Source organism: Amblyomma maculatum, chromosome 10, assembly GCF_055883805.1.
Source record: "Amblyomma maculatum isolate TAMU_Amacu chromosome 10, ASM5588380v1, whole genome shotgun sequence".
Lineage (NCBI taxonomy): Eukaryota > Metazoa > Arthropoda > Arachnida > Ixodida > Ixodidae > Amblyomma > Amblyomma maculatum.
This window is the reverse complement of record NC_139353.1, coordinates 33,421,994-33,449,573: the sequence shown is the minus strand read 5'-3', so window position 1 is coordinate 33,449,573 and position 27,580 is coordinate 33,421,994. Positions and strand designations below refer to the sequence as shown.

The 27,580-nt window shown below is 43.1% G+C and overlaps 1 protein-coding gene across 2 annotated transcripts; it reads left to right on the top strand.

The window, feature by feature from the left end:
* Positions 1-1,987: 1,987 nt before the first annotated feature.
* Positions 1,988-27,580, top strand: LOC146176116 (protein phosphatase 1 regulatory subunit 21-like). Of its 2 annotated transcripts, none has more exons than XM_084582451.1 (22): positions 1,988-2,214; positions 2,745-2,813; positions 2,888-3,028; positions 4,130-4,231; positions 5,595-5,759; positions 7,036-7,094; positions 7,165-7,259; positions 8,101-8,315; positions 11,768-11,869; positions 14,523-14,611; positions 14,706-14,842; positions 15,350-15,448; positions 16,356-16,483; positions 17,884-18,045; positions 18,870-18,968; positions 19,225-19,263; positions 19,397-19,459; positions 22,226-22,268; positions 22,356-22,465; positions 23,307-23,405; positions 24,995-25,141; positions 27,144-27,580. In XM_084582451.1, exons 1-22 carry the CDS (start codon positions 2,143-2,145, stop codon positions 27,168-27,170), a joined length of 2,262 nt encoding a protein of 753 aa, XP_084438577.1. In that variant the 5' UTR covers positions 1,988-2,142; the 3' UTR covers positions 27,171-27,580. The 2 variants fall into 2 exon arrangements, with proteins under 2 accessions (XP_084438577.1, XP_084438576.1); XM_084582450.1 differs by having other exon boundaries at positions 24,995-25,229.

The window sequence follows — 27,580 nt, the reverse complement described above, 5'->3', positions numbered from 1 at the left end:
CTGACTAAAGTTGACCATAGAAGGGGGAAAAATATAAATGTTTTGTATTGTTATTTAAGCTCCTAATTGTTCTATTCTTTTAAGCATTTGTATAGAAAGTCCATCATTTTAACCAAGTAGCATTTACAATTAAGTATGTAGTAAAACAGATTTTTTAGTTTATGGTTTCGTTTTCCATGCTGCTGACGTCGCCACTGGTCAAAACCAGCACGGCATGCATATCTACTTTCACCATCAGCTCGGTGGTGAAAGTCCCTTTTGGTTGACTTTTTTTTTTTCTTTACACCTTTGGTTGACAAGGCTTATGCCAGCTCAGAGGCTTCCATTTCATCAAAAGTGATACCAAGGTTAGCTAACTTCCGATTGCATAACTTAGCGCGGATCCCATATGCAGTCATGCATGTGGCCCAACCCTGCACCAAATTTTTGTGACTTTTTTTCCCGTGTTGCACATAACTCATGCAGAAATTGCTCTTGCAAATAATCTGAGGAAATAGCGATACAAGAGGTTCCTCTGAGATCGGCATACTATCCCTCATTAGATCTAGAAACAAACTGCAGTGGCGTCGACACCGCGGTGGGTGTGTATCTTTCAAGGTTTTAGGTTCTATAAAAAATCGTCTCCCGAAAGTGTCCGGCAAAAGATTGTGATCTGCGCCGAGGCTCTTGACTCTGAGGACCTGGTTTTGAAATGTGGTACACTTAATGGATGTGTTCATGGCAGAAAGCACCCGTCTCCCCTCCCCCATGATACCACCTATAAAAACAGGATGCCCTGCCACCAGAGCAAGATACAAACCAAGCCTATGTATGTGCAGAAAAAAAAAAAAGAAAATACACTATACACTGTCATATAATATGGAAATGTACATATGTATGGTCAAAGCAATTAAGGGCGCGTGACTGGTTATACATTCACCTTAATTGTTTGAAATGCTACACAAGACAAAGTGAAATGCTTGCTTACTGGTTGCAGTGGAACAGAGGCTTGAATATTCAGCTCCTTACTTAGCATGACTGTTAAGTGCTGCCCCAATAGTAGCAACCACATTTAAGTGCAAGAAGTTCCATGCTTTGAGCGATGGGTGTACATAAACCCGTGAAATATGTTCACTGTGGAATCTCTTGTAACTACAACACACACATGAACTCCACAAAAAATAAATAAATAAATAAATAAAATAAAAGAAAGATTAATCCTAAATATTATCATGTTAGACATCAGTGCATAGACCAACTCATGTGTGATTATTAACACAAAGCGAACATTGAAAGTGAACATGGAAGGGGAAGCCTCACAGAGCCACAGTACTTGTTAGCATTTTGACAAGGGTTGTCTTTGTAAAGGAACTGTCTTCATCCAGACAATATTGACAAGAACCATAGAAGCTCTTTGTGATAATCACCAGAAGTAACAACATTAAATCACACATATGAAAACATATGAAGAAAACAATATACCAGTAATGTAACAGTGACATCTGCAAGTACATACAATACAATACTCATTTTCACGTACCTATGAAGAACCTGAATAATTGATGACAGCCAGATTAAGATTTGATTTTAAAATTTGGAAAAACAAATATCTAATACAAATACAATTCACAATTTTAACCGTCTAGACTTCATGAGAAGTCGGACTAGTCGGACTAGATGCGACGATGCGAAGGGTGCAGGTGTCGGCGATTTTTGAAGGAAGCGCGAAAGCGAACGTTGCGCTGCACGTTTCGCTTGGAGTAAGCAAATAAATTAATAAAATGCTCAATTGACAAACCGCAAAGTCGTGTATGCGGTTTGTAGCGCTCTTTACTTCCTCTGTGGCGGCACAAAGTAAATATACTAGTTGTTAATACACTACTACAATGGTTTGACCGCGGTTTGAAGATCTTATCTTACCTCACACAGGTGGCTTTGGATCTTAACCGACTTGGCTCAAACAGGCTTCTGATTTAGACAGAGAGAGGCCGCAGCGATCGCACTTTTCTATCACAATACGGACAGTTATCACCTGTGCTGTGGTGCGTGTTGCAGGCACGGTAATCCGGCGAGTGCGTGTGCGGTTGCCGAACAAACCGCTCAGGCCCAAAGTGGCCGAAGCGACTCGTCCGCGGCTTGAGATCGGTTCGCCGCGTGGGATTAATGGACGAGTCGGCCTCTCCTGAAGGTGGCTTGCCGGCGAAGTACCACAAGCTCGCCTACGAGTACTCCAAGGTAACGTCGTGGGTCCAACCCACCACCCCTTTCCGCGCTGTTGTCAAAACAGGTGTCTCGTGAGCGTGTATGCACGCCGGTTGTGCGATGACGCTCGCGTCAGTCGAGCTCGTATCCTGCTTTGCAGTTACACAGCCAGCTGACGTCCTTGCGTCATGTTTAAGCCGGTGTACTAACGCATCTTGTGGCGTCGCTTAGGCAATGAATGAAGGGGGTGGAGATTACTATCTGACTGATCAGACTAAGCGAGCCGATGCTTCCTTATGCGTTAAATGAAAGAAGAAACAATCGCTTGCCAACAGTACCGCTTTCTGAAGTCCTCTGTGCTAACATGTGTTCTCGTATTCATCGTTCACCAAAGTGGCCGGGCGAGCCCTTGGCGCAGTTGAGAAAAAAATGTGTATATAGTTTCCCATCAGCCGGCAGATTTATCGTCGGATGATATCGCTATACGCCAACTACTCGCTCCAACTCGTACCTCATGTTTTCGATCGCGTCGCTTATCGTGCTTTGCTATTGTTCCTTGACAGCTACGGGCGCAAGCTCAAGTTCTCAAGAAGGCCGTGGCCGATGAGCAGACCAAGAACGCCGAACTGAAGGTGAGGCACTATGAGAACTCGATGATTTGATTTCAACCTAGGGTCATGTGTGAGCACTGACACTTCACTTGCAGGATGCTTTGAAAGACAAGGAGCAGGGCATGCGCAAGCTGCTGCAGGAAGTGGAAAGCTTGAACTTCTGCAATCAGCAGCTCACTAAACGTGTCGGATTCCTTCAAGAAGAGCTAGAAGAAGATCGCGCTAAAAAAAACAAGGTAATCAATATACGCATTTACGTGTCTGTGGCACCATACTGCAATCGTCAAGCTCAGTGGCACATGTTTTTGATGCTGGACGCTAGTGCAGTTTGTGGCCTCCAGTGCTCACAAATGTCTCCGAAAATTAGTTTCAGCGCGATTTGCTGCAGAAACAACTTATATATGAAACTTTCAGCGCAATGCCTAAATCATAGGTTAAGCTGTCAGACAATATCTTGAAGCATTGGCAAGTTTCTACATACTCTTTGGCTGACTTGGCCTTACTCTGAACATAGATCTCCAACTATATTTTAATGGTGAAAAAAAAAAAAAAAAAAAAGCTCGGAAGTTTGAAGTGTTCTTTAATATTAGCAAAACAAGTTGTTCACGTTAGTCTTCTGATGAGATCAGTTGTACCATCCTAAAAAAAATCACAAATATTAAGATTTGTACTATTACACAATGTTTTTTGCGGCATTAACTGCGTAATTTCAATACACCAGATTATGTGAACGTTTTCAGGCATTTTCATTCACATTTTGAGTTAGTGTGCTGTCTATATTCTGATACAACTCAAGTCTGCTGTAACTGCCACACACAATTCCTGCTTGGAGGCAAAAAGCAAGGTGCCCATCTGTTGTGCAATGTCAGTGCACATTAAAAAACATCTTGTGGTCAAAATTTTCAGAGCCCTCATTATGGCGTGTCTCCCATAGTCCGAGTCTTTGGGATGTTAAAGCCCCATAAACCAAACCAAACACAATTCCCCCTCCCTCACAGAATGTAATCTGCTGTTAAACCTTTTCTGGTTACCCAAATGAAAAACTAATGATGATGAGAGGAGTGATACACACGCTCCATAATCAGCAACTGATGCCTTTTAAAGTTTTATCCTTTTATAGCTTGAATTAATTTCCAGCAAGTCTTCCGACTGCATTGAGCTGAGGTATTCTTGAAGTAATGTAGTACATCTAGATGATCTTCCTTGATTTTCAGCTCTGTCCAGTATTTTTTGTTCTGGCCATTTCACAGTGTTTTTTGTGCCTTTGTGCAAACTTGCACGAGATATCCTGAGATAACTTGCATGAGTTACTCGGGAGCTCTTCTTTTTGTCTTCAGAAAAAGCACCATGCAGCAGCAGCAGCATCTCCGATGCACCAGGGAATCATTGATGCCGAATTGCAGAGTCGCATTGAGGAGAATGAAAAGCTGCACTTACAGGTACCGAACGCTGTTTAGTCTGACACTCCTGTATTGCACTGATATACTATCTAGACGATTTGGATGCCGTCTAGGATGAAACTGCACAAGTACTGCACCAGAATTTAGGTGTTAGCTTAACTTGCTAAGTAAACAAAAATGCTTGACTGTGGGGATCACTCATGGTCCCTCACCTCACGTGGGTGAGTTCATAAAACTGTATAGCTTTCCTCTTTGGATGGATACCTCAGCTTGGCACAGAATTAATTTACATTGCCTGTTTTCATGTGGCGCCCTTTGTGGCTGCTGTGTTACTGTGTTGCTAGAGTTATTTAACATTTCGGGGACAGCATTGGGTATCTGATATTTGTTTCTCACTCTGCACTAGTCATCATAGCACTGGCAACCACGCTATTGAACGAACAAATTTTCATTTTTACAACCCTGCCAAAATTGTAACTTGCCCACGAGGACATTTCGCCATTGTCAAAAAGGTGAACTTTCAGCAGTGGCTTGACAAGCTTGTTGGTATATCCTGTCGTGTGAATTTCAATATGCGATTCCTAGCTATGAGCATGTGGGTCTATGGTGCATTCTAACTAATGTACCGTTATTGGAAGTCATTGGTAGCACTATACACAGAGTAGGTGAAGTAATTAGATTAAATTAAGGTAGGTCTCATTAAGGCCTCTCAAATAATCGACCTCCGTTGATAGAGTTTCTGCATGGGCACCTGGCAGTGCGTCATGACACCATTTAATAAGCTCCATAGTCACTCGAGCATAGAGTCATATTGTTGTAGTAAACATTTTTCACTGTATGCAGCTGCCGAGAATTGCAAAGAAGTTATAAATGTGCAAAATAAAAGCTCATTGCTGCTTTTACTACACGATTCCCCTTCCCTCAATCAGTGTGTGGTAGATATTAAAGGTACAAATAATCATGCAGATGATACGCAAAAACATTTGCTTTCACTATCTCAGTTTATTTTCATAGCTGTGCTCAATGGAAAAATTTCAACTCTAGTTTTGGCTGCCATTAGTAATATTGAAAGATATTCAATTTGATTCATACTAAATTTTTAATATTCATATTCATTTGTATCTAAAAATTGGGTATTCACATACATCTACTGAACATTACTAATTGTTCTCTTACCAGCCAACCTCTGTGTGAGGTATCTATGATGCAGCATACTGTAAACACTGTCTCATTCTGTGAGGTCTCATTCATGTTCAGACTTGAAGTGAGAGTTGGTTCCCGTCCTCATTCTTCAAGGCAGAAATGTGTCACGGAAAGCCGCTTTGGCCCCACTTTTTGACAAGAGATGTTCAACAACTGTGCAGAGTGACCGTAAAGGTGACAGTTTCTGTCACTTGCACAGGTGTCCACTGCTGAATTGGAGCACAGGCAGACAGTGCAGAAGCTGGAAGCAGAGCTGGAAGAACTCCGTCGGGTGCTTTCCACTCACGAGGACCAACTCAGGGAGGCGGTCGGCAAACGGGAGGAACAGATCGGCCGGCTGGCACAGGAGCGTGCAAAGCTTGAGGTACGCTCTCCACTCTTTTAATTATTTTTTTTTTTATTCCTTGATATTGGGTGTTAGTTTAAGAGTCATTGGGAGGGTCGGCTTTGATCATACAGTGAAGCTGACACGCGGAATGGTTGATCATCCGCGGAAAGGATAGGCATTAGTTGTTTCTCAGCAAATGTGTGTAGGCCTGTTGGTCAGTCAACATGAGCCCGGAAGATGTAGCAATAACGTGAGATGGGGATCTCGGGTTGTAAGCTCGTATTGGTAGTTTGTATACACAAGACTGCCATCTTATATTAACATTTTACTTTGTTTTAACTATAGACCTTAGTTTGTTGAAATTTTATGAAAACATCAAGGGTTTTATGATTTTCTGCGAAATCGCTGGTTTGAAGCAAACCACTTTTTAGTTTTGTGTTTGTGGCATCAATAAAAATAGACGTATAGGAATGTGATTGTCTTAATCATTCAAGTCTTTTTGAAACAGAATGTTGTATTGAACGAGCAAAGTTTCGTGGATGCCTTGACATCTTGCTCCCCATCTCCTCAAGCAAGCTAGCATATCAGGCAGCACATCTGCACACCTGACTCTATAATGGAATGAGTCTCAGTACTGATGCTTATCGCAAACAGTCATCATGTTTTCACAACTGTAATGGGATATGGTTTTTAATTATCTGCTTCAGAAAGCAATTTTTCGCTTTGTTCGGAGCCAAGCTGGGAACATGGCGAGAATTTTATTCTTGCTGCTCTTCAAAATGCCCACATCAACCTGACCCACTGTGCTTCTGAACTGCGAGGAAACTCCAACTTTGAAACAATTTCGGATCATTGAGGTGAAGCATATGACTGCTTCTGTGCGAGGCTTCCCACAGAATATTGCGGATTCTTTGTTTTCAATTGACAGAATTTACAATTTTCCCCAAAGGACTGTGTTGCTTTCTTTTACGTCATTATTAAGATTGTTTACTATGTAGTAAGTGGCACTTCACTAAGGAACTTGGACATCATTAAGGTGTTTCTCTAAATTGCGTTGAGTTCCTGACGTGGGATTTTATTATGATCCTGAGAATTTCTCAGTCATGTCTCTGAGTTATTTCACATTTATTTGTGGTAGAACTGTTTGGCTCGTAGTTTTCTGTTTGGCAACAAGTAGCGGGTTAGTGCTGTGCAAGGCTTGTTTTTGTTTTGTGTGTGTGTATGCTTCCTGTAACTGTAGGGTATTTTTCTTGCTTTCATCACTGTGTCAAAAGACACAATATTTTCGCTTTTCTTTTTTCTCTCCATACAGTTGAAGCTGAAGTCATGTGAGAAGGAGCTGAAGGAGGTATCCATGAAGAATGAACAGAGGTGAGACTGCTTCAGCTTAGCATAATGTCCGGAAATATTAGTGCGGAACTTTACTCCACTTTGCTTGCAGTGAAACGAAGCTGGCTGAGGTGACTGAAAGCCTGGGAAGCAGACTGGAGGAAGCTAGGACTATTATTGAACAGAATGTCCATTTCAGAGATGCAGGTAAGGGAATTGTGCAGGCAGACTTTGCAGCTGTTGTTAAACATTTAGTAAAAAACTCACTGGCTTACATTACTTTTTTGTGCCCATTATTTTTTCTGAACTGCTTGTTGAACATGTTCCACTGTACATTTTTTTCTCATAGCATAAAGCATTGGCTTCCTTGGCTTCCTTTGTCAAATCGGCATTTCAGAGAACCTAATAGTGCTTATAGCTAGATTGGTTTGAGGTTAGAAAGAAATGCCCTAGTACGAAATTAAGGACACAAGACAAGATGATGATGGGACCAGCACTGCTTTAAACTATGAACAGTGTAGCACTCATCTTTTGTTTGTTTCTGTGACCCCTTTATTAATATTACTGCATTGGCAGTATGAGCATCATTCCCCTAAAATGGCGACATGTGAAGCTTTGGTGGGTGAAGCCTCCACCCTGCCCCCGGCATCCAGATGACTCCACCCAACAGAAGTGAAATGTACAGCCACTGCAGTTAATGCTGATTTGTCACATCACATTGCATGATTGCCATCAATTTGTTTCTTTGGGCTGACCTGTTTCAGAGCATCTAACCTTTAGCAGTTTTTGAGGGGATTTTCAAGTTTCTATTGTTGTCTCTATAATTTACGTCTGGACAATTTCGCGTCCCACGACAACATGGCCAGAAGAAAGGTAGAGGATGAACAAATGCAGAACTTTATTAATGCTGTGTTGTCCCTTTGTCCATGTTATGCGGGGTGAGAGTCTCAAACTGGTTACCGTTGTTCTGAGTTTCTTCACTTACCGGGCTGTTTTTTATTTCTTTTTCCTGCTGTTGACACTTCTACATGCCGCCATTGACTGACAGGGGATGGACGTGCTCTGAACTTGGACGTGCCTGTGACGTGGCACTCCCATGAGAATGGCGTGCGCGCGTTGCTCTGGCAGCTGGCTGAGCTGGTGCCCGAGGTGAGCCAGGCGCTGTCCACGCTGCACACCTATGCCGAACAGCGAGTGCGTCTACTCCTCTCTGGCGCCATCTGTGGGCTGGACCCACAGTTGGCACAGGGACCACTGCAGGCGGTGAGTTCTTCTGCACCCACTTCTGCCTCGACTCACTCCCTTTTTACTCCTCCTAGGTGAGTTATTCTACTCCCTCCCCTTTTGCTCCTTCTAGGTGAATCGTTCTACTCCCTCCCCTTTTACTCCTTATAGGTGAGTGGTTCTACTCCCTCTCCTAATTTCCTCCCTTTCCTTTACTCCTTCTACTACTTTGGCCTTGTATTCCGTCATAGCCGTTCAAGTGTACCGTATTTACACATAAATAGCATGACAACGAATGTAATGCGAAGAGGGGTTTGTGCTTGGAAGAAAAAGGCAGAAATTTATTTATGATGCAAACTTACAATTATAATGCTAAGTCATAACCATAACCATGCACTATATAATCTAACATAACATGAAGCATCACATAGACCTGACATGTCTGAAGCTGTTCTCACTGGGAAGCCACCTGCTGCGCCACGGCACTGTCATCCATTGCTGCACAGTGCCACGTTCTGGCCTTTCCTCACGGCCTTTTTTTTTTTTTTTTTTTTTTGCCTCGACATTGCCAAGAAGTTTGTTTCTCCCTACATCTCACTAGCCTAGTGGTAGAGCTAATTTAATGAGCAGCAAAAAAAAAATCGCACTATACTTGGACTTTGGTTTCGAATGTAGTGTGAAGTGTATTCTCAGCAGTGTGATTCTAGCAGAAAAAGAACTGACATTGCAATCATAAATACAGCACCACTGCGGGAACTGTGATGTGCGTTAGATTTCCATAAAAGTCTCAGTGTTTAGGGAAGTGCAGTCTCCTGTGTTAATTTAGCTGCTGTGTTGTATGTGTGTTGTTTTCAGAGAAAGATAAAATATGGTGAAGGCAATCATTTTTAATTTGATTGCAAGAGGCTGCCGGTTACAGCACTTAATGGGAGGGGCTACTTCAACAGCCAAGCAATCTAAGGCTGCTTCGTTTGCCGCCATGCTGGTTTTGATATCATCGGCTGCTGGTGAAGATGATATTAAAGCCCTACCGATTAAGGCAGTTGCAGATGACATAGCAAAGCCCCTATCTCGTATTTTCAATCAAATGTTAGCCCTTGGTATCTTCCCACAACGACTGAAAATTGCTCGCATTACTCTAATACACAAAGGTGGTAAATACAATCAGTTAAACAATTACAGGCCAATCTCAGTGTTGTCACTGTTCTCCAAAGTTGCAGAGCGAATCCTATATAAACGATTTAGCACTTTTTTATCGTCAAGGAAAGTGATAGTTGAACAGCAGTACGGATTTCAGAAGGGGAAATTGACCGAAATGGCCCTGCTGCATATTAAAGATAAAATCATCCGTAACATCGAAGCCAAGTTATTTACAGTTGGAATCTACCTAGACTTTCGTAAGGCGTTTGATTCTATACAACACCATATCTTGTTCAGTAAGCTTGAGGCATATGGTTTTAGAGGCACAGCACAAAGTCTTATACGGAGTTATTTACACTCGAGGGCTCAGTTTATTTCCATACATGGCATTACGTCAGGAAAAGAAAACATTAAATACGGCGTTCCTCAGGGCTCTATACTCGGCCCGTTGTTATTCATACTGTATATAAATGATATAATTAACATTTCAACTGCGGGTGAGGTGTTGCTGTACGCTGACGACACAAGTGTCTTTTTTTCTGGGCAGAGCCTTGAGGAACTTGAGACCACGTCGAACGCATGGCTGAATGACCTTGGTTTATGGGTACATACAAACAAGCTTCAAATAAATACTAGCAAAACAAAATATATGATATTTTCTGCAAAAAACAAGCCCATTCTCAACAATGTGAACCTGTACTATAATGATGCTTTGCTTGAGCGTGTAGATTGTCATACATTCTTAGGTGTTACTTTCCAGTCAAACCTAACATGGTCCCACCATGTGGGAAATGTAAGAATGAAAGTAGCGAGATGTATTGGAATGTTAAGCCGCCTTCGAAATCTTATCCCTGTCAGGCTCCAAAAGCAGCTCTATTTCTCACTAATACACTCTCTATTTAATTACTGTTGTTTAGTATGGGGTACCGGAATTAAGACTGATAATGACAGACTATTTGCACTGCAGCGGAGGGCCATTAGAGCATTATATAAGGAAAGTTTAGACACCGTAACGTTCATGGCAACACATAATATCCTACCTTTCCACGATATATACAAACAGAAATTATCTGTGTACGTATTTTCTGAAGTGTCGAGCAATTATAATAGATTTTCTAGTCATTATCTAAATAGGGATACTGGTCACAATCTGCGGAGGACTTTCATTGTTGTTGATAAACCTCGGACTAATTATGCTAAACAGACAATTTATCATCAAATCATGAAACTATGTAATAATTACCCAGACATACTTGATATCGCAAGAACAAGTAGAAGTCTGCCAACTTTCAAACGGAGAATAAAACCTCTTTTCACTTCAATAGAAAACCAAATACATGACTAAAGTAGATGCGAAATCGAAATGTATTGTGCTATTCCTTTACATTGTTCCAGAGTTTCATAACTGTTGTTACATTTCCTTATGTTTTGTTATTGGCACGTGTCTGAATGCGTATTTTGTACTGCGGTGATAGTTTTTAACTCTGTGTTTTTGTTTCATGTGTTTTTGTTTCATATACGGTGAAGATTGTTGTATGTAGTTGCATGTGCATTGCCTGTACTTTGTACCCGCTGCTGTTGCGCCCAGTGGGGCCAGGACCTCGTCAGAAGACTAATTACCTCCTTTTGTCCTGCCCCGCGGGCAGTACCATGCATTGCCCACACAATCACTGAATAAATAAATAAATAAATAAATAGATAAATAAATAAATAAATAAATAAATAAATAAATAAATAAATAAATGCCGGGCTGTGATGAGGTAGTTTTTGTCCGCTGGATATAGTTCACATGTAAAAGAAAATTCTGGATATTTCGGGTAAGATTGGCTCGATTTTCACCCTCGCGGTCGGCCTGACATTCACCATGGCTTCTAGGCAATGTTCATCATTGTTTGATGAGAATCTGCGTTAGAAGCATTTTGTGCTTAATTAGTGCAGGTAGGGACTGGATGTGAAGCGTCAAGGGCATGCGCGATTTCAGACAAGCTGTTTGTTGATGCGACCTTTAAACCAGAAAAAAAAGTTGGAAGGTCAATTTTGGTGATTGATGGCTGGCTGAGCGGGTCATCCCTCTTAATCTTAATCTGGCTTAATCTGGGCACTGCTTAGCCTGCATTAAGCTGTCCCATGTCTGAGTTAACGAGCGTCCAATGCCATAGCCTTACATGGGCATCGGCCTGGATCGTGCTCCTATTTGAGTGATCCAAACTGCCGAGTTAGTGTGGGTCAGATAAAAGCGATTTTTCTGCCTGCCTTCTTTGGCTGCATCTTTACGTTTTTGGAACAAACACAGGCTTGACTCGGAAAAAAGAGCAGCAGATATTTAACGCTCTTCATTTTCTCTCCTGCAGTTTGCCCAGCATCTCCATGGCAACGTAGCCTACCTGCAGCCCATAGAAGAAGCTTACCAGGCATATTTTGACTCCGTTTGCCAACGGGAGCTTTACATTTTGGTGAGCGTGGTCTGCTTGCATTTTTTAAACAAGCACGTATTAAGCAGTTTTCTGTAATTATATTACTGTGTATAGTTCGTAAGGGATGCAACATTGAGAAGATGTCATTCTTTCGTGGCTTCATTATTTGTTTTTTATTTAAAATACCCTCAGGGTCATACGGCATTACAGAGGGGAGTGGTTACACAATGTAATAAAAATAAAACATAACAATATGAGCATAGGTTTACAAAATGTTGCTGGTTATACATTTTTAGCTGAGGCATTCTTGAAATAAACGGTAGTCATTACCGTATTTACTCGCATAATGATCGCACTTTTTTTTTTAAAATACTGACGCAAACTTCGGGGTGCGATCATTACGCGGGGTAAATTTTCTACAAAAAATTTTTGAGCGCCGAAAACGCAAACAAGTTGCAGGTCAGACGTCTTAGAACATATATCTCGATTACAACCAAAAATAAAAGCTGAGTAAGGCTTACCTTCGCAATAAACACGCACATTAAGCATCACATGGAGTGCACAATGCCCATTTATTTTTTTTCGTCAGTACTCTAATCAAAGTCTGAATCCTCGCCATCCTTGCTTTCACTGCTGCACGACTCATCGGAAACGGCAGTGTCGTCGCTGGGAGCATCTTCACAATCCCACAGGAAGTCATCTTCCGTTCCATCCAAAGCGTTAGATATGCCTGTCTTCTTAAAACTCTTAGCCACTACCTCGTCGGGGATACTGCTCCACGCTTCTGTGATCCACGAGCGCAGCATCTCCACGGATGGCCTTCTAATCTTTCCGCTCGGCGTCAAATCATGCTGGCCCATCGCCATCCACTCAGCATAAAGTCGTCGAACGTTGTCCTTGAACGGTTTGTTCAAAGACACGTCGAGAGGCTGCAGCAGCGAAGTCAGGCCGCCAGGAATGACTGCAATGTCCGTGCGCAGCTCTTTCAGCTTGGCACGCACGCTGTCCACAAGGTGACCCCTAAAACTGTCCAAAACCAGAAGCGAGGGAAGCAGAAATGCTCCTGGTCTTCTTCCCCAAACAGTCTTGATCCAGTCGACCATCAGGTCTGCAGTCATCCACCCTTTCATCTGTGCACGTATATGGATGCCACGGGGAAAGTTTCCCTTCGAAATAGTCTTCCGTTTGAAGATCACGTATGGTGGCAGCTTCCGCTGTCGGCCGTCACAGCAAGCATGACTGTGCATCGCTGTTTTTCTGCGCCAGACGTCTTCACGAGGACGCTCCGAGCACCCTTCTCGTTCACAGTTGTATTCCGGGGCATGTCGAACGTCAGTGGAGTTTGATCGGCGTTTCCAATTTGCGACATGAGGTAACCGCATTTTTCACGAAGCCTAGTGACGAAGTGATGGAAGTCTATCACTTTGCTTTCATACGCGGCTGGGAGCCGCTGGCACAACGACGTCCGCCGCCTCAGGGAAAGTCCATTTCGTCGCATAAAGCGAGTCGTCCAACCGGAGCTAGCGCGGAAATCCTTTGCGGCGATTCCCAGCTTCCTGGCAGTTGTGCGCGCCTGCGTCTGTATCATTTCTAATGACACTGCACAACCATCCTTGCGCAGGTCCCTCACGTATTCTAGGACCGCCTCCTCAACACGAGGGAACTTGCCCGTTTTGGGTCCACGGAAAGCCCGCATGTCTTGTTCGTAGCCATCAGCTTCTCGCGCTGCTTCTTCCAATAGCGTATCCTCATTTCGTCCACGCCGAAATGCCTACCAGCAGCGTGGTTGCCATGCTCCAGTGCATAGTCGACAGCCTTGAGCTTGAACGCGGCGGTGTAACTGGCATACCGCCCCATGGTGAAATGGCGTAAACTCGCACAAAAACACAAAGCACGTTATGACGCTGCCGAATTGCAAAATGGCGAACGCCGCAAAGCATGGAATCATGGGAACTCCAGCGTTACTAGACTAGGTTGGGAACTCGTCGGAATGCATTCGCTGCGGGATGACTGCAGATCAACCACCAGACGGCTCCATGTTCGGGGTGCGATCATTACGCGGGGAATTTAAAAAATGGAATTTTGACCGCAAAATTCAGGGGTGCGATCATTATGCGAGTAAATACGGTAGTTAGTGCCAGTGATACGAGAAGGTGATTCCACTCGTCAGATGTACGGGGTAAAAAGGAATAAAAATAGGTTTCTGTTCTGCAGAATGCCAACTTTGTGGGCATGATCCATCCAGGCTGAAACATACTGTGGGGGTGAACTAAGTTCTTCGCGCAGGTGAGAATGATGAAAAATTTTATGAAGAAGACGAAGTGTTTTGCGACGAGACGTGAGGGATGACAGACCGAGGCTGGCTTTACGCTTGCTGTTCTATTATAATTAGAGAGGATAAACTGTACAGAAATATTTTGGATCATTTTCAGTGAATGCGTTAAGCTTTGCTGGTAAGGATCCCATATTGATGCTGCATACTTTGTGGTCAATTAGGCCAGGGTGGCAGATTTTTGTTTGTTTGCTTGCATAGACATTCTTTTTCTTGATGCTTCATCCTTGTTTGAAAGATTAGTGTTTTTTTTTTGTGTGTCGTCTGCTTGCGTCATAATGATGCTCGTTGAATAACTGCGTATTCATCAGCAGCTCTTGATAGAGCATTGGCTGATAATTACCTTTAAAAACTTTTCAGGATGGTGGACCGGCAATCTCCCCATTGTCTGCTGCACTCACAAGATATGTGGGTTACCTAAACAAGCTTTTGCCTTACGTTACGCTGAGGTCAGTATACTTCGAGATGCCCGAGATGCAGAGTTAGAGGGTAGCCCAAAAAATGCGCCGTTAAGTTCATGCTCTTTTATTTTGTTTATGACAGTCTAAAAGCTGGCGCAAGCTCCCCAAGTTCAGACACCAAGTGCCAGGAACTACGTGCCAAGCTTGGACATGTGGTCGGCCGCGTGGTGGTGAAGTTCGACAAGATGAGCCGGTATCTGCTCCTGCTGTCATCAAAGGGTGAGCTTGCGAATAAATCCTAAGACTGTACTTGAAACTACTCACACTTAAAACCACTGCTAGTGTGTTTGTTCATGAAATGGCGCTTTCAGTTTTTGGATTTGCCACTCGAGAGGGCAGCATTGTATGTCTTCTAACTTTCGAGTGACTTGGAATACGCAGATTGCATTACGAGCCAAATGATGGGGCTCAGAACCAAACCCTTTTGGCTCTACAACTTTTGACAAAGACTGTAATTAAAAGCGTATGAACCAGTGGATACAGTGTCTTTGCCATGGCGTTTGGGGTGTAAAGTGGGCTTTACTTTGCTGTGCATCTGTGTTCGTTTCCATCTCGATAGTGGATGCTAAGAGCCTCTCTGTTACTAAAAGACTATGAACTGCATTTGGAGATCTGTTCTGTGCCTTGTGCTTTAACTTATTTTCTAGGACTGTATGGAAAGAGTGAAGAATGTACCTTCACATCTAATATGCATGAAAATATATCTTTCGAATCAAAAATATGCAGGTTGCGAACCGGGCTCCAAAGCGTGCCGCTGTGCTGGGTACCTAGCAGTCGTTGGAAAGCTGGTGGGCATTAGCAAGTGCCTTTGGGAGGACTTTGAAGGTGACAACATTGTTGTGTGCACTTTTTCTTATTCTGCTTCTGGGGGAACAGAGCTAAACTTTTGTTGAAGTAAGGAATCAGCACAAGTATTTACTGTATACCAGATCAAAGGCTGGCATCCTACCAAAAATTTTTGACCAGCTTAGAATGCCACAGTTTAAAAGTTGAAACATATGTCAGCATCAAAACACGTTTCTTTTTTTTTTTTTTTTGTAACATACTTCTCAGAGTGCTTTTATCTGGAAGCAAGTCAAATGCCGGTGACTAGACCATTCTAATGTAATTCAGTTTTTTTGTTTGTTTGTTAAGTAGTATTCAATTCTACATGCATGTTTACAAGTGGCTTGTGCCTCTTAAAAGCCCTAATATAGCCATTGACATGACAGATGGCAGATGAAAGGGTGTTTACCTTGTCCTAATCTGATTAACCATAACATCATGAAAATCGGCCGAAACCACTGGTTAAGGGGGCCTCCGTTGAAAAGAATCTGTTATTTCCTTCTTTAGTTGCATTTGATTATAGACAATATCGCCAATATTCGGAGTAGTAGGAAATGAATCAAGGAATTAAATTTGCTGCTCTTTTCACTAATAGCAAATTATGACCTTTTTGTGTAACGAATATGGTGAAATGTGTTTGACCTATTCAGTGCACATTAAAGAACCCCAGGTGGTCGAAATTTCCAGAGCCCTCCATTGCTGCGTCTCTCATAGCCTGAGCCACTTTGGGACCCCACAAACCAAAACCACGTCTGACCTAAATGGTAGCAGGGAGGTAACCGCCTTCTGATCAGTATTCTGCAGGAACACTGCATATGCTATTTCTTCTTGAGTTTTTACGAAGCCGTTTTTCTTTGGACTTACTTTGTGCTGCTTACCTGATCTAGTTCGGCTGTTGTCGCTGCAGATGTGAAGAGGCAGCTGAGCTCCCTCATGCTGCTCGAGCACGAGTTGCCAACCGTGTCATCAGAAGCCAAGACAACGGACGACTGTCTCGTCAGCAGCCTGGCGTCCGTTTCAAACAGCTGCAAAAAGGTAAGCATGAGGCAACGTCTGGCTGATGGTCTTTTTTTTCTTCTGTACACGGAATGGCAGTTGTCTAAACCGGCACTGCGGATGCCAAAGGATAAGTGATGGTAACGTGTAAATACTAGAGCAGTACTTACGTCATCGGTGACTTTGTCATGTTTTAGTGAGAGAACGGCTTGAAAAATGGAATGTCTTGAAAAGAAATGGCCGTAAGCCTACATTGGGCAACAATGACAGATTTTTCTCACTTTGTTCAATGCATAACAGCTTTTTAGCAGCTTAGCCGTTGAGTATATAATAGTTAATTTGCAGGGGCTGCTTGAGTTACGCCGCCTTTTGTAGCGCGCCAAATGGGCTGACTACTAAAACTACAAGTCACGTTTTCTAGCAACATCTGATGAGTGTTTGCCCTTGCAGATTGAGAACTTGCTGCTGAAGTATTGTTCGGGCTATAGTCATGTAAAGGTGTGAAGGACACCATCATCCAGGCAGCACAATTCACCGGGCAAATACCGCCACTATGTTGGCGCTGCACTGGCCCAACTTAGAACCATTGAATTGCCAACATAGTACCAACATTTGGGTCGGTGGTTTGAGCCGCCGATGATGCCGATGCCGAGATGCATCATTCTTTTTTATTGGGACTGGAAAAAAGGTTTCTGGGTATGAAATGTAATTAGTGTGTAATGACTTTTTTTTGTAAGTGAGCACTAAAGTGTGCTGGCCTGGCTTGCTCTACCAAGTGGCGCGACTAACTGGCATGGCACGACAAAACTTTAGAAGTCTTACGAGATTGCTGCATTGGTCTTTTAGAAGGGGACGTTAGAGTAGGCAACGCGATGACACTATGTAAAAGCTCTTGATGCCTTTATATCCAGTTTTGAGTAATTTTTTCGTAGTTGTGTTTGCTGGACCCCTGCACGAATTATCCGGTCTGGTGGTGTCACAGCCAGTGAATCACATTGTTTTATACCAGACAATGCATTTCTTTCCTTGATGAGGTTTCTGTTATCTCCTTAATTAAGCTAGCAAATAACAGCATGGGCCATCGGAAGAAATAGTGCTGCAGGGCTCGGTTTTGAATTACACCAAGACACAGTTTTCAGGCAAATGTTTTACTTGTCCTCCTAACACAATCTCGGGCAACCATGTGCTGTAGCTTCACTCTAGATTAGTCGTCGTAGCAAGTGTGGGTCATTATCATTTTATTACTATGCCAATCCACTTTTTTAATTATTTCGTTCACAGTTAAACATCTTGAGTGTTTCTGTATTGCAACCAGACCGCTTATTTTTGTTGCTTCGAACCGTGCCAGGATGCTGACAGCAAAGAACGTCACGCGTGCGCCAAGGTCTTGGCAGCAACTTTGACCGTCTCCTTCTTTTGCACATGTTTGTGTGTGGCAGCTGTCCCGAGCCTTGGAAAACCACAGTAAGGTGCTGTTTGCTGGGGAGGCCTACCAGTGCAGGGGCCTTGCCAGGGCCAAGGTCCTCTGCACCTCCCACCTGGGACCTCACGTGGCTCTGCTCAGGCAGAGGGGCACTGCCTACCTCAAGACCTGCCAGCTGGTCAGTAGTGGGCTCACGAGTACATCAGATCTTCGTCACTTTTCCTAAATTCCTCCCATATCATCTAGAGTGCGTTAGGAGGAGGCTAGAGCATGGCCCTCTCAACAGTCTCTTGAGCAATAGCCACATTGAAGTGCTTCGAGAAGTCACTTCCGGTGAGTTTTGAATGAAATAGGAAATGTGCAAGCCGGCTTACTTGATATCAGAGTGTACTTCAGGGACATGCAAAATTCAAGGCTTCGCATATCAGTTGAAAATATTTTTTGTATTTCGTTGGATGTTTGTGCCCAGTATGTTTTAACATTTGGTTATTCAGGCATGTTATGGATTTCATGCCTGACTACAAACGCTTATGCTTTTCGTGGAGCTTGCTGTGCTTGCATTGCATGCAGTTTCACTTTTGAGTATCATCATTAGCTGTCTTCATTCTTCTGTCAGTGCATAACCCACTGAACTTTCTAGTATTGTGTGTTTAGTATAATGTGCTCTCACATTGTCACTATTGGTTGTTTGTTTGCGTGAAACCAGGTGGAGTATACTTTTGGTAACTTCAAATATAAACACCTTCTACGCGTGTTGAATGCAGTGCTTAAAATTTGTTGATGGCTTTGATGCTGCTGTGATTCTTCCTGTAATTATCAGAGTCAGGGAATGCCGAGTAGATGGAGGGAATATCGGGAACAGGTTTCTGTCTTTAAAACTAGCAATTCTTTGTATCAATTTTTGGATATTCAAGTTGATTTCTCTTAGAAAATTTTGCTGACTACACGTGCTTAATTCGCTCCTCCTTTCTTTCCTTTTTTTTTTGTTTGTTTTTCTTCCAGTACACAAAGAGCCCAGACTCTGTGCCATATAGAATTGCAATTGAGAACTCTGGAGCTCTTCAGAGCCACGTTGAGAACAAGGAGTCGTTTGCTCAGCAGGTACTGTCACCATTTCAGTAAATTTAAAAACTGAGTTTCGCATTATGCAGTCTAGGGCTTCTTACCTCGTTGTGTACACTTTAAGGTTAGGTTACACCAAAGTTCGGAGTGTTCATCTTTGGCATAGTTCAATTCCAGTTTTGTATTAATTCTCTTGCATCTTCAACAAGACGATAGACAAGTTACAAGCCAGGCTTGGGAACTCTAGCAAGTTCAATGATTTTCAATTTCTTTTTTCTCCTTTATTTTGATTTAGCTGGAAAGCTTGAAGAACAAAGTGAGAAAACTCGAGGAGGTGAGCAGCTTTTGGTGTTAAGAGTCTACTTGAGAATTTCTAGTGGTATCTTCACATTGTTTTAAACTTTACTAACAACGTGCGGTTTCTTTTTCCTTTTCATGCTTGTCTGTGCTTACGTGTGTGAATTTAGGAAAAGGAGCATTGGATGCTGGAATGGCAACTAACGCAAGCAAAGTACGAGAGACAGGCCAAGGTAAGATACGTGTGTTCTTGTCTTTGTTAATTTTGAGTTTGTTAGATTGGTAAAAATTGTAGAACTTTTGTACAAAAGGCACGGCTTAAGTTTTCAAGGTCTTCATGTATCCAAGTACATGACACATCCCTGCCTGGGAGCAAATTCTGTTGCCTTCTCACATGAATGGGCCAAATTACCAAAACATTCTGAAATTGGTCTCTAACATAAAGCTTTCATACTTGCATAATTCGTGAATGACATATCCAGCATAGGTAGCGTGTCTGCTCTTTGTGAGCTGCTCCTGATAAAAGTCAAGGACTTCAAATTGCTGGTGGTCAGTGTGTATTCATAGGCTCACGACTAACTTTCATGCATTTTTATTCTTCTTGAAGCCCAGTTCATGCGTGTTATGAAGTATTCATCAAACATAACACGGGAACTTTTGTGCACTGCTGCAGAGATTGACCTCAGTGAAAGGTGCAATTACTAGGAGTTTTTGAATATTTGAAATATTGAATAGAAATCTCTCTTCTATCTTAATTTTCATTTTTTTTCCACTGATTAAATATTTAATATTTGAAGGCTCTTTTTCCCATATTCATATTCAATTCATATTCGAAAATTTCAATATTTGCACACCCCTAGTAATTAATTACTCATTGGCACTTACCTCTGTACAGTCCCAGCAAGGACAAGTTTTCTTCAACTGCACATTATTTGAGAAAGTGTCAGTTTTTTCTTTTGGCAGTTGTGTGGCTGTGCTACTGAGTGATTGCAGCCTCGATCGAAGTCTATTTCACCTTGGAGGACTCCGGCAGCAATGCATTGGACTAACAGGGTTTGATTTCACGTGCTGTTTATTGCAAGCACCTTGAGAAAGCATGTAAGCGTGCTGTTATGCTCAGAAATTAAGATCAGATGCTACATTGGTGCTTGAAAGGGAATGGAGCAAGCAAATCATTGCGCATTGCAAATGGTAAACACTAGAAATTGTGAAGATGCACCTTAAGTATTCCGTGTAATGTTAACACAATAGTGCTACTGCTAACTAGTGCCAATGCCACACTTCCGGTCATTTGTTGCAACTTTTGTGGCGGTCGAACCCGGATAATTCCAATTTTGATTATATTGAACTCACGGGACATCCCCTTGAACATCCCGTGTAAAAGTATACGAAAGCTGCATCGCATATCGAACTCCACTTTCCCTGGTCATTCTACATATCGAACTTCGCACCACGCAATGGAAGGTGCGCCTTCCCCATACACAGTTGCATCACCCCCGGCCGTTTGTCGCGTGACATTTTCAAGCCACGCGTGGAAGAAATGAGAGAGAACAGTTTGGAGACTGCTAGTCTAGAGCAGCACCGTGCCCTTTCCCCGAAGGCACGTGCATCTGCGGTAATCGTTTTCCGCGCACCAGCGCGTGATGCTTGCAAGCCATGCACTTGAAGGAACAAGAGGGAACCGATTTGGCAGCAGCCGGCATGGAGCAGATACAGCCAATTCAACGTTGGTGTTCAGGAGAGAGGAAACAACGTGATAGAGTGAAGCGCAAGGGTGTGCCCATTCTTCTGCCAAGCTTTCTCTCTCCTCTTCCTCTCTCTTTCCCGGTCTTTATTCGCAGGAGCATGCATTACGAATGCTCCAGCTCAGCCCGTGGCAGACAGAATGTCAGATACTTTCTCCAGTGTGTGTTGTGAACCCTCTTTGCGCGGCGGGTGAAGTGTGATGCACGTCTTGTGTCGTCGTGCTAAACCTGCGGCCTAGCATAAGCTATGGTGGCTGCAGACGTTAAGAAGCGGCATTTTGTTTTCTTTTGCGAGAGTCATTCAACCTTGCATCTATGAATCTACGAAATCTCACGGCCAGGTGCGATCACAACAACGGCTTTTAGCATTGTTTGCTTCAAATGGCATTTGCAGCTATCACACTTTCCAATGATTTTGTGGCAGTGGACTCTGCTTGCCCCAAGTGCGATGTGATAAATCGAATCAGGCTTGTGCGATCAAGCCATCACGAGCACTCTGCCAAGTTCGCTCCTTGCCATCAGAGCAGCTAATATCAAAAGTATAGTCAAAAAGTAAACACGTGGTGACGTTATCACTGCACAGCATCTTGGTGCGCTGCCAATAAATGAGCTGTGCATGCAACAGCCGAAATGGAGGGACATGCCACCAACTAATGCTGTTTTTTTTTTTGTGGCAAAAGTAAATGGTGGGTTCATTTTGCGAGTGGGCTGTTTACGTGACAAATTCAGCATCATTTTTCATGATCGCAAGCGGCATCTCAAGCCAATTTCTGTATATCGAATTATCGATATATTGAACTATTTCACAATCCCCTTCGAGTTCAATACATCCGGGTCCGACTGTAGAATCTTTCATGCCTGCGCTTATCTTCCGACTTCTGATTTTACACTTAGCCTCAAAATTCTCAAGGTTGGCCGTTGTGAAAGTTGCAAAGTGAGACTTGTGGACATGATTTGCAACAGTCATACTTAGGGCAGGTGATTTGATTGGGCGATCTAATGACAGGATGGCAAGGAACACTCACTGCTTCAGCTATTCATTATTTGGTTTAATTACTACCGAAACGATTTGGAACGCATTTGTTACTTGACACATCACGTTTGATTTAAGAACGGGCTTGGTTCCAAGAGAAGGTTTAGGCCAGAGCTTGTATCACAAATTTTTAATGCTAGTAGCGCAATAGAAAATTGCCTAGCCTACTGTGAGCTTCCAGATTTTCTTTGCCTCAATTATACTTCATTCTCTTTCTGCAGGACGTGTTACCAGTGTCTGGGCAGTTGCTGAATCAAGGTGAAGGTTAGTGCCCTTGCTTTGCAAAAGCTGCTTGCTTGGTGAAAAATGCGCTGTTCATTTGTCAGTTGATTTAATACTAGCCCATTGCAGGTGACGGCCATGATGGCCAGGTTATAGCGGAGCACTTCAAAGCACGCATGAAGGAAATGATTCGGCAGAACCAGCTGGCTGACAGCAAAGCGGTCTACTACTACTCCGAGGTGAGCGCACCGAATTTGTTTGATTACGACAACTGGTTCGGTCAGAGAAAAAATTAAAATCCAGTGCTAGCATGCACCAAATGTGGAAGCTACGTGTTTCAAGAAAGGCAGACTTTTGTGATGTTGTGGATGCTGTCCTGAGATAATTAGCAACTCAGATCTTAGCCCCTGAAAACGGAGCACCATTGCAATTCATGAATCCCAAAGTGTAAAGTTTGGTGAGTTGGTGAGCTGGAAAGACTGTTAAATTGAGGGCATAACACTGTACTGCATCTACGCATAGGGAGTTTCTTCAACTCAGTTTTGTCACTGTGCCATCACTAGCAGGTTAAAAATGCAGAGCTGTTTGAAAGCTGCACGTAACACCAATATGAATGGGAGCAGTTTGGCCAATGTGTCGTTACTTCAGCACTGAAATTGAGAATATCGCATTGTCGTTATTCATCCAGCAGAAAATCGTTTGAAACAAGCAAAAAAAGCACTACTCACTCATAAGCGGCATATACATGGACCCGACAGGAGCGAGTTGAGTTGGGTTATAGGGTCTGCAATCTTTACTGGATTCATGTAAATGCTGCCAGGTCGGGTCTGGGAGTCGAGGGGTCAAGTCGAGTCAACTCCACTGCAATGGGTGAGTTGACTCACTCGACCTCGCTGCTGGAAGCATGTAAACACTGTCGAGTCGTATCGAGGAGTAGTGGGAGAAGAGAAGGGTATGGAAAACGCTAGAGATATGCTGGGGAGAAAAATTGGCATGTGCTTGCCATGGCACGTTGTGGCATTGATGTACATAATTTGTCCCAACAGCTGTTGCGATCACACTGGTGGCTTCTCATTCCAGTGCAAGGCCCTGCAGAAAAGGCTGCACTTGGCTGAGCAGCACAGGGTCGAACTGGAGAATCAGCTTCAGGACACGCAGCTGACACTACAGCAGCTCCGGGTAAGTGGACCGCTGCCCTCTGGGTTGACAGTGTACAAGCACGGTTGTCATGCTGTGGCCGGTAAATTGGTGTCACATAGTTGTAACAGCCCATGGGAGCCAGGCTGCAGTTAAGCGCATTCCATTCTCGTTGAGCGTCTGGGCAGTCTCTGAGACTAGCCAAGTCGACGCCAAGCTCTAGCTTTATACATTTCCATAATGCTTTTTCTTGGCATAACCGGTGAAGGGTAGCAGTTCAGACTAGTTGGTTCATTAGGAAACATGAAAGCTGTGTAGGTGGTGAAGGTTGTCAGCACATGTATTTGTCTTCCTTTCTTCATTGTTTTTTTTGCACTTATTTTGTGTGTCACATTGGTACAGCTATCTTCTAATAGAGCGTAAAGGCCTTCAAAAAAACACGCTGCACAGAATGTAACACGAATTAATAGTGAGGTTTGCTGAAATCTGTTGAGCCCTGCTTCAGATGCAGATTAGGATTTTCGTATCACGAGATGTAGCTGTGTCTGTGATGTGCTGCAGGGCTTATTTTCGTTTGATCTTGGTAAGAAAATTTCGATTTGATTTATGGGGTTTAATGTTCCGAAGTGACTCAGACTATGAGAGACGCCGTAGTGGAGGGCTCCGGAAATTTAGACCACCTGAGGTTCTTTAATGTGCACTGATGTCTCACAGCACATGGGCGCCTGGCTTTTCGCCTCTATCAAAAAGCAGCTGCCGTGGCTGGGATCTGGATTTGCAGAACATGTATATAGACAGTATATCATCTATGCTTTTTGTTTATCCTGTCAAATAATTTCATATACTTGAGTCACCACTTGAGGGGGGACACCCCTGTGGATCCAGGTCGCTATGTATCACTTACCATGTTCACCATTACAGAAGCATTTCGCTGCCATGTTTTATAATCATGTGCGCTCATTTTTGCAGTATGTTACATTGTTTTATATTGTTATACTGACCCACAGCACAATTCATATAGTTTGTTGTTGACGGTTGAAGGTATGCAAAGACTAAACAAATATGTTATGATGACTTACGGAAGACATAACAGTGTCTTCTCAGCATTGCGCTCACTGCAGAGGGTCTGAGCCATGGCTTCATGAGATAGACTTTTGGCAAGAAAGGCGATACGAAGGTTGAGGTGTTGGAAGCTTTCCATATTAGAAGGGGAGTGAATGTGTTAGTGACATGTCCATGCTGCTCTTTAACATGGAACTGGTATATCTTGAGCAGTTTGCTTGAAGGGGCATTTTTATCTATCTTTCGTACTGCACATATGTTACTATGTGGATACGAAAAAAGCCAGGTGGCAGTTTAGCGTCAGTCCTGTGTCCTTCATTCTGTCTGTGTTGACCTCTTGAACTGTGCTATAATGAATCCAGAGAAAGCATATCATCTAGCGTGCCTTTTTTTAAAGTCTTTTTTTAATACCTTACTGTGCTTTGCAGACACTACTATTCTTTGCTAACATTACTGCAGTTTACAAGTAAGCTTTGGATTAATTGAAGCCAATAGTAGGCGCCTCTGTAATGTATTGGATGTAGCTGAAATGCCGATTATGACGAAGCGTATGATGATAATGTCAACAGGACGAGATGCGGTCGACGGCGCGCAGTTACGAGAACCAGCTGAGCACCATGAGTGAGCACCTGGCCAGCATGAACGAAAAGTTGACCCAGCAGAAGGACGAGATTGATGCCCTCCGACACAGCTCGTCGTCGTCCTCCACGACCAAGGTGTGGCCACCAGTGCTGCTGCTTGCCGACGGCAACCTTTTCAAGTGGTGCTTTGCCCACTAACGCCCGATGCTGCCGCTGCCGCCAGGTGCCGACAATCGTGTAACACCCCGTGCTCGTCTTGTGGGGCGGTCTGCACGTCCTTTGCGTTTGTTCTCGTCGAACATCTCACTGTTCTGACTCCTGCACGTGCACAGACGAGAATGTTAAGAAAGCATAACGATATCCACAGCTCCACTACTGGGATCCTTCTCATCTAATTTTTAAACTGAGTCTGATATTCTGAAACTGAGTCGGTGTCATAGCTGAAGCCAAAAGTGGAGCACTGAACTTGTGTTTTAAAACAGCCAATGCCGTAGCTGAAGCCAAGACCGGAGTTGTATCTAAGTAGCAAGTACTTACAGTAGGCTACTCAAGACATGGTGACAAATTCGCTTGGGATTTTGCCAAATTCTGGTTTATAGCTATGCTCCATCCCAAAACTATTTGCAGTACTGTGAAAGGTACTTGCAGTGCCTCCTCATTCAGCCATTCAGGAGTGCGCGTTAAACATGTCCCTCTGCACATCGTTACCTCCTCGCAAGGTTTGAAAATATAGCTGGTAGAGAATTAAATAGGTGTTGTTTACGTGCAGGACAGTTTTAGAATCTTAGTTTAATTTAGAAATGTATATGCACCCTTACGTATACAACCATTTTGTGGGACGTTGCGCTGTTTGTCACATCCAAACTTTCAGTTTAGCCTATGCAAACGAAGATGCGACATCAGCCTAGTGATGCGATCTAGTTTTTAAAAGAAACCAATGAACCAACATTCTCCTTTATTTCGTGGAGGAACAGAATTATCACAAAAAATAAAAAATAGTGTGAATTTATCACCTATGGATTTTGTCCTTGTGAACGGCGAACCAATGAAAACACAAGAATCCTGTAAAATTCACTACAAAGCAAAGTGCCCTGCTGCGAAGCATGCCTGCTTGTTGGAAATGCTATTTTAGATTATGCAAAAGTTATGCAGGCTGAATTTGAGGAATGCTGTGCTGAGCAAAAAAGCACAAGTACATTGAGGCTTGACCATAATCTGTGTTTGGCACATGTGCATTTTAAAGCACGCTATCCAATTATAGCCTATTTCATACTGGCACTGTGTTTTGCATTATTGGAACATTGCCTCTGCATTCATCCTGGCTTTGGTAATGCTGCAGGGAATTAATAGAATAGAGTATAGGTGTTGGACTTTTCAGTTATTATTGTTAGAAATTTAGGCAGGGGCCTTTTGTCTGTGTTCATCTCACAATGCACTTTTAAAATTTTCTTGTATGCAAGTATTTTTTTCTGACAGGTCAGTTACTACCTTTTCTTTTTCCTTCAGTTACATAATGTGGCATTCATATGCGATTGAAAATCACTTAGTCACTTGTGTACTTCTGTTCAGAACGAGCAGTCAAGTTGCATCACATGAGCATGGCAAGGTGACGGAGCTGTGAGACACGAATGGCATTTAGTGGTGAATTTCATTTAATGTTACGATTATGTGGGGTACGTCCCTGCCTTGATTAGAATCAATCATCGAATCCTCAATATCTGAAACAATAACAGAGTGAAACAAAACTTGCTTAGCAGTGGTACTAGTAGCATCATCTTGCATCTATCAGAGGTAGGAGTTCTCTATTGCGGCCTCCACGACAGAATATTTTTTATGTGGGCACAACCTAGTTTGAGAACTCTTTGTCTATAGGGTACATACCTCACAGGACTAGCTTCATCCTAATCAATGCAGAAGTATTTTTCGAAAATAACAAGATCCATTGTAGTACTCTCGCAACTGGATGATGAACATTCTGTTGGTTGTCATGTTCTTGTTTCATTATCATTTCAAAGCAGGGAGCATGAGTGATTTAGTGTCATCACATAAATTTACATGGCAGGATACAAACAAACCAACCATTTTTCTTTGAAACCTTTATTTTTTTCCCATTTTTTTATATTTTTTTCCCTTTCAGTTTGGCAAAAAACTGAAGCCAAAGTGAGAGGCCGTGACATTCCTGTGACGCAAGAAAAAGTGCGCGCATACCGTGTGTGCGTGTCACTGGGCAAGCTTCGGAGAACGGAAAAGTCTCCGACGTGGTGCTGCGAGGGACAAGGTGCGAGTGGAGCAGGATTCCGCGCACACATGTACCAACGAAGGCATTTCCTCAGCAAGTGGCAGTAAGCAGTGCAAGAGGACTTTCGTCATCTACATAGTAGAGTTGTAGCCGAAACAACGATGCCTCCCCTGTTTATCACACCCAAGTGTCCCCAGCCTATCGTAGCCTGCATAATAGTACTACTGCTCTGCGACTGTGTGCAACTCATGCCACTTCGCCCATTCCAGCATTGTTTTTCTCCTTCTGGTCATGCAAAGAGCTTGGTGCAATAAACGCTCCTTGTATCTGTTTCA

Coding starts and splice junctions, on each gene's coding strand:
- LOC146176116 (XM_084582450.1), top strand. CDS start 2,143: ATGGACGAGTCGGCCTCTCCTGAAGGTGGCTTGCCGGCGAAGTACCAC. Junction 19,264..19,396: donor AAGTGAGAAAACTCGAGGAG/GTGAGCAGCTTT, acceptor GTGTGAATTTAG/GAAAAGGAGCATTGGATGCT. Junction 22,269..22,355: donor GTTGCTGAATCAAGGTGAAG/GTTAGTGCCCTT, acceptor AGCCCATTGCAG/GTGACGGCCATGATGGCCAG.